The sequence below is a fragment of the Camelina sativa genome, chromosome 17, assembly GCF_000633955.1.
Source record: "Camelina sativa cultivar DH55 chromosome 17, Cs, whole genome shotgun sequence".
In the NCBI taxonomy this organism is placed as follows: Eukaryota; Viridiplantae; Streptophyta; class Magnoliopsida; order Brassicales; family Brassicaceae; genus Camelina; species Camelina sativa.
The window spans coordinates 29,702,588-29,708,202 of record NC_025701.1 but is presented as its reverse complement, the minus strand read 5'-3'; the positions used below and the strand labels follow the sequence as shown (position 1 = coordinate 29,708,202).

The following is a 5,615-nucleotide window of genomic DNA, read 5'->3' as shown; positions in this document are numbered from 1 at the left end:
TAAATTAAGTACGCCTATTGATTAAGTTTTTGAGCTCAAACTATGTCTATGTGAATGTATTCCTTCTTCCAAGTCTTTAGAACGCAAAAAAAAACAAAAGAAATTGTCTTAAGAATACGGAGGAGTCTGAGCTTAAAACAACTGTTAAAGACTGACTCACCCAGAAGCGGGAATCATGTCCAAAACTTTCATCATGAATGCAAAAATAAATGCATCTTCTTGAAGCTTCTCGAATCTGCAAGTTCATCAAACAGACCTTCTTGGTTAGTTGAATAGGGTTGAAAGTCTAGTCTCAATTGTAGAAAACGGCATGTGTTGTGTTGTTGGGACAAAGGAAAGGACTAATTTCATACCTCCCCGATTTTGAGAAATGCCCTGCGCCAAGCTCACATTTGAACAGAAGTATGTTGTTGTCAGTCTTCGTTTCTCTCAGTTTCGCCACCCACTTGCCAGGTTCAGAGTACATAACTCTTGGATCTGTTGGGCAGACAGCAACAATTACAAAGGTGGACGATAGGTCAGAAACAAACCTGAACCCATCTTAAAAGAGGAGCAATTTTGTTTTCACTTTGTCTCTAGGACTAAAGAAAGCTTACCATTTAACCCAGCAGTTACAAGAATATTTGGATAATTCTGTGCTGTTACCTGAAATATTGTCAACAGATGCATCATCACAGAGAACCTTCAAATCATTTATTGCAGATAATATCAAAAGAAGTCAGACATATATACTCACATTGTCGACAGGGGAATATGACTTCATATAGTTGTAAAATTCTTCCTTTCTGGGGTCACCCCACTCCTACAATGATAAAAGCCAAACATCAGACAAGTTAAAGCACTAAACCATTTATCAAACATTATTGAACAGAATTAGACTACAGCTACTTGATTTGCCAAGGAAATCTATCTACCCTTATGGTTATTCCGATTCGCAATGCAAATCACTATAAACACATGCAGACTATGTACTTTGTAAAGTAAGAAAATATGTAATTAATTGTTTTAAGACACTGAACAAGCATCGAACCCACCTCCCATTCTGATGTCGTAAGCGGAATTGTTGGGTCCAGCATTGTTGTCAAAACGTCTACAAAAGGAACTCCAGCGACAGCCACCTTGAATAAGTCAGGCCTCATATTAAGGACAGCACCCATCAGCAATCCACCAGCACTTCTTCCTTCGATGCACAGTTTTTCTTTCGAGCAATACTTAATTTCTATTAAATACTCAGCACAAGCAATAAAATCAGTGAATGTGTTTTTCTTCTTCAACAGCTTTCCATTCTCGTACCACTGTCTCCCCATTTCACCACCCCCACGAATATGAGCAATCACATAGATAAACCCACGATCTAACAGGGATAACCTTGATGCCTTGAAATATGGATCCACGGAAATCTGTAAGATAAAGAGTATTTCATAGCTCAGCTCGAAAGAAGTAAAAGGACCGAGAATCTGAGGACCTTAAAAGATATCAGCTAAAAATACCTCATATGAACCATATCCATAAAGCAGCAATGGATCAGATCCATCGAGCTTTGCAAGTTTTTTGTTATACACAATAGACATTGGAATTTGAGTTCCGTCTGATGCTGTTACCCATTTCCTTTCTGTAACATAGTTTGATGCATCAAAACCTCCCAATACCTGAATGAAATACATCAGGTTATCAAATTGATCAAGGACAACCATGCCGAAAGAGAAGAAGACAGATTAGGAAAACAAAACCGTAAAAGCAAAGTAAAAGCCACAAAGAAAAACCTTGAAATTTTTCATAATTTCCATGTGTATTTCATGTCAATACCACTCATTACCATTCAATGAAATACGCTTATGCATTGCAAATTTTTAAATGCGCAACTAAATGTGCAGAGGGCATAGGAAATAGAAATAGATCCAAAGTAGGGACTTGGCAAGAATAAGTAGTTTACTTACTGTGTCAATCTTCTTGACAACGGAAGTACCACTATCCATGTCATAGTCATACACAGAAGGAGGTGTTTTCAAGGAACTGTAGCAAAACCTTAAAACATTGGACGAAAACTCAGACTCTGTTGCGTCAACTGAATAGACCGGGTCAACAAAGCTAACACTACGACCACCTTGGAGACCTTCCAATGGCTGTCCCTCAGCAGGGAGCCTATGAACTGTTATCTTCTGCAGACCCTGTTCACGCTCGAACACTGCAAGATGATCTCGAAAAAGCTGAATTTCCTGAATCTTTACACTGTCCATGTCAAAAATATAGCATAAGTGACTTGAAGTTAAATGAATCAGCAATTCGAAAAAAATCCCAGCCAGTTATGCGGTCTAAGCCAAAGAACATATATGAGACAAAAGAGTAGTTGGACTTCATTTCGATATGGATAGGAACACTGACAATGGCAAAAAGATTTTAACAAAGATGGTTACCTTTCTCTATGTGGAAGCAGAACTGTTGTCTTTGATGTATCATCAACTGAACAGGCGACCAACTCTGAGTTGTAAAATTCAGTGCTCCTTCTCTGAATGAAAAAGTGGTTCCCACGATGACTGACAGATGAATCAATGCCATCTACACGAGGAGTCAACACCCTAAGTCCATCTTGAGGCTTGCACACATCAAGTGAGAAGACAAATCTTGTCGTTTTGCTTTCAGATGCAACAAATATATACTTGTGGCTCTCAGAAGCGTGAAGATCAAGAGAAAACATATCATCCTTCTCATGGTAAAGGCATACATCACTGCTCTGCTCTGTCCCCAACTTATGTAACCAAACCTGTTTCAAAGAATATATGAAGATGACAACATGGAAGCCACACAAATTGATGTTTAAAGTAAAAAGTACCATTAAACTTAGTAAACACTCAAAAATATGGCATCGATTAGGTGTATAATGTCATAATCTGATAGAAACAGGATAATGTAAATTCAAAAAGGTACTATATCATGCAAAATTTAATCCCTGCATCCAAAGTACAACACATTAAGATAGCAGGGTGAGAAAAATAATGAAGGTAAACCTTGTCAGGTCGCAGGATTTCGTCCATAGTTATGTAGACCAAAGCATCATTACCAGCCCATTCAAGATAACAAGTCAGTCCTTTCAGCTGTTCCCCCACTGGTTTTAGGGATTCAGAGTCGATGACAGTTACTGTATAAATTTCATCACCTTTTGTGTCCTCAGCATATGCCACCAGTTTATGATCGGGATTGGTCTGAAGACAGAATCAAGAGAATGAGACACATCATGTTAACAAAATAATAGAAGATTTTAAACAGAACATTCTAAAGAGTAAATAAAAAATCAGTTGCAAGTCCAACCTTGAAGGCACCAATTCGGTAGTAGTCATGCTCTTGAGCCTTGATATTCTCATCCAAAATCACATGCTCAGGAGGAGCATCAGGACCAGTTAGCATATTATCATACACAGAAGGCTCAGCTTTGTTGTCAGGGATCAAACGCCTGCAGTTCTGAACATACTCCTTTCCTTGAAGATATCTCTTATAATAGTAGTAAAAGGACCCTTGCGTAGAGGCGCAGATATGTCATCTTCTTTGATTCTCCCTCTTATTTCAGCAAACAGCTGATTCTCAAATTGCTTGGTCCCTGAATGATATCAATCTTCATTATCACAAGCTTGCATAATTCAACAAGTCACTAACAAAACTGAAACCCTAAAATCTTACTGATGGTAAATTGAAAAGACTCACCAGACATGACGTAATCAGTGTAGTCGTTTTCTTCACGGAGATAAGAAAGCATATCGGGATTGCAACGAGAATCGTCACGGAGCCAGTAGTAATTGTCAACCCTAACGTCACTGAACATCTCCATCACATGCTCCACCTTCTTCGCCACAGGAGGAGATCTCGATTCCGCCATATCTCCCGGTCGTGTTAACGGCAATGATGCAGCTCCGGTGTTATTAGAGGACGAGAAAGAGGAAGAAGAAGAAGAAGAACAAAACAACCGTGGAGTAGGGCGGCGGCGAGGAACAACAAGAGGAACGAGGCAAGAGAGAGGAGTCTCGAAGTGGAGAAGACGACTACGAGTCGCGAGAAAGTGAGTGCCGAGAGATACGAGTCCACGCCCACTTATTATCATTTACGGGTTTCTAGTTGCCTAGAGACTCGCGACGCGTTATTGTTGTTGTTAAGGATCAGTTAAATCCGGTTTGGACAAACCGACAAATATTTTTCAATCCGGTTTGAACAAACCGACTAATCTTTTTCGAACCAAATAGTTTTTTATTGATGGTATATGTTCTTCTTGCGTGGAGTATTTTATTGAACTTGATGAATTATTCTAGCCTCAGATTATTAACCCAAACCTAACTGAATCGTAGTAATCAGATCAAAACAAGCTGCGATGATAAGATTTTGGTCTTACATACAGAACAAAGACGAAACAAAACAGGAAAGAAACACGTATAATAATAACAACCAGAAGAAGTCCAGGTTAAAGTGCATCAAAACTACTAAAGTTACCAAAGTGACATTCACTTTCACAATAAAATGTTTCCAAAATGGAAAAGAGCAAAAAACAATGGAAGTGTAAACAACATCAGATGATATACCTTGAAAGAACATAAGCCAATGGCAATGGTGATAATGGCTAACTTTGATCAGAGCAATACGAGACTAATAACGATGTAGGATCATCATCATGAATCACAGAAAATAAGGAACACCTGTTCTTGGCCCTCTCATTTGATTGTTCTCTTCTGTTTCCGTGAAGAACTTCACTTCCCTTTCCTGGTAAATTAAGCATATTTCAACATATCATAACGGTGAGTGAGGACCGGATCTTAAACACTGAGAGCACAATCGATATGGGCAGACAACTCTAACGCACAAGAGCTAGAATTGCACATAGATAGATAGTTCCTACACAACTGTTACAAGAGCTAGAAACCCATGGATGATGATCTAATATAAATGACAAAAACGTAATTCCAACTCTACCTCACCAGTGTTAATTGTCTAAGTTCCAGTAAACATCAAATTTGTATACGTTTGGGTAGAGACTAGAGAGACAAGTAAGTAAATAGAATCCTCTCATGTAAAGAAAGTGCATAAAAGAACATGGTACAAGAGATTGTGGCATATAGGTAGGAAAAGTGGAAACAAATAACTCACCATGTTGTCATTGAAACTCAATATAGAAGCCACATTCCCACAGCGGTAGCAGTAATTAGGTGCAGACCACACCTTTAGAAAAAAAAATAAAGAGACGAAACATTACCAAGCAGATTATACTTCCATATATCCAGATTGGATCATAGGAAAACAAGACACTTACAGTTACGAGACCTTTATCTTGGAACATGTACTTGAGGCCTTCTTGTACAAGCTGGTGTGCACGACATACTAGGTCAAGATTGTTAATATGGTTAAACTGCACAAGAACCAAAACCAAAGATCAGGGAACTGAAATCATTTATTTCTTAACCTGGCTTATTCAAATTTCAACCCAAAAACAGAGATTCATACCTCAGTGGTAACCCTAGACCCGAAAAGCCAACCAGCTCCACGTGGACTGACAGCCCATGTTTCAATATCTTCAGGATCACTCCACATAAGATCACAGAAGGGTCCTTCATGCGGTATTTCGCAATTCCGCTCAATCA

The 5,615-nt window shown here is 38.8% G+C and overlaps 1 protein-coding gene and 1 pseudogene across 1 annotated transcript; both read right to left on the bottom strand.

Annotated features, from left to right (window-relative positions):
- Positions 1-4,109, bottom strand: LOC104758348 (annotated as a pseudogene).
- Positions 4,385-5,609, bottom strand: LOC104758346 (phytochrome-associated serine/threonine-protein phosphatase 1-like). Its single transcript, XM_010481187.2, has 4 exons — positions 5,479-5,609; positions 5,288-5,383; positions 5,125-5,196; positions 4,385-4,740 (listed from the first exon to the last, which is right to left on the bottom strand). The coding sequence occupies exons 1-4, from the start codon at positions 5,563-5,565 to the stop codon at positions 4,657-4,659; spliced, it is 339 nt and encodes a 112-aa protein (XP_010479489.1). The 5' UTR covers positions 5,566-5,609; the 3' UTR covers positions 4,385-4,656.

What these genes read in the sequence shown, in the direction of transcription:
- LOC104758346 (XM_010481187.2), bottom strand. Translation starts at nt 5,565, where the DNA reads ATGTGGAGTGATCCTGAAGATATTGAAACATGGGCTGTCAGTCCACGT. An exon ending in AAGATAAAGGTCTCGTAACT is followed by an intron (nt 5,197 to 5,287) that starts GTAAGTGTCTTG and finishes TTTTTTCTAAAG; the next exon opens with GTGTGGTCTGCACCTAATTA. An exon ending in TGAGTTTCAATGACAACATG is followed by an intron (nt 4,741 to 5,124) that starts GTGAGTTATTTG and finishes TTAATTTACCAG; the next exon opens with GAAAGGGAAGTGAAGTTCTT.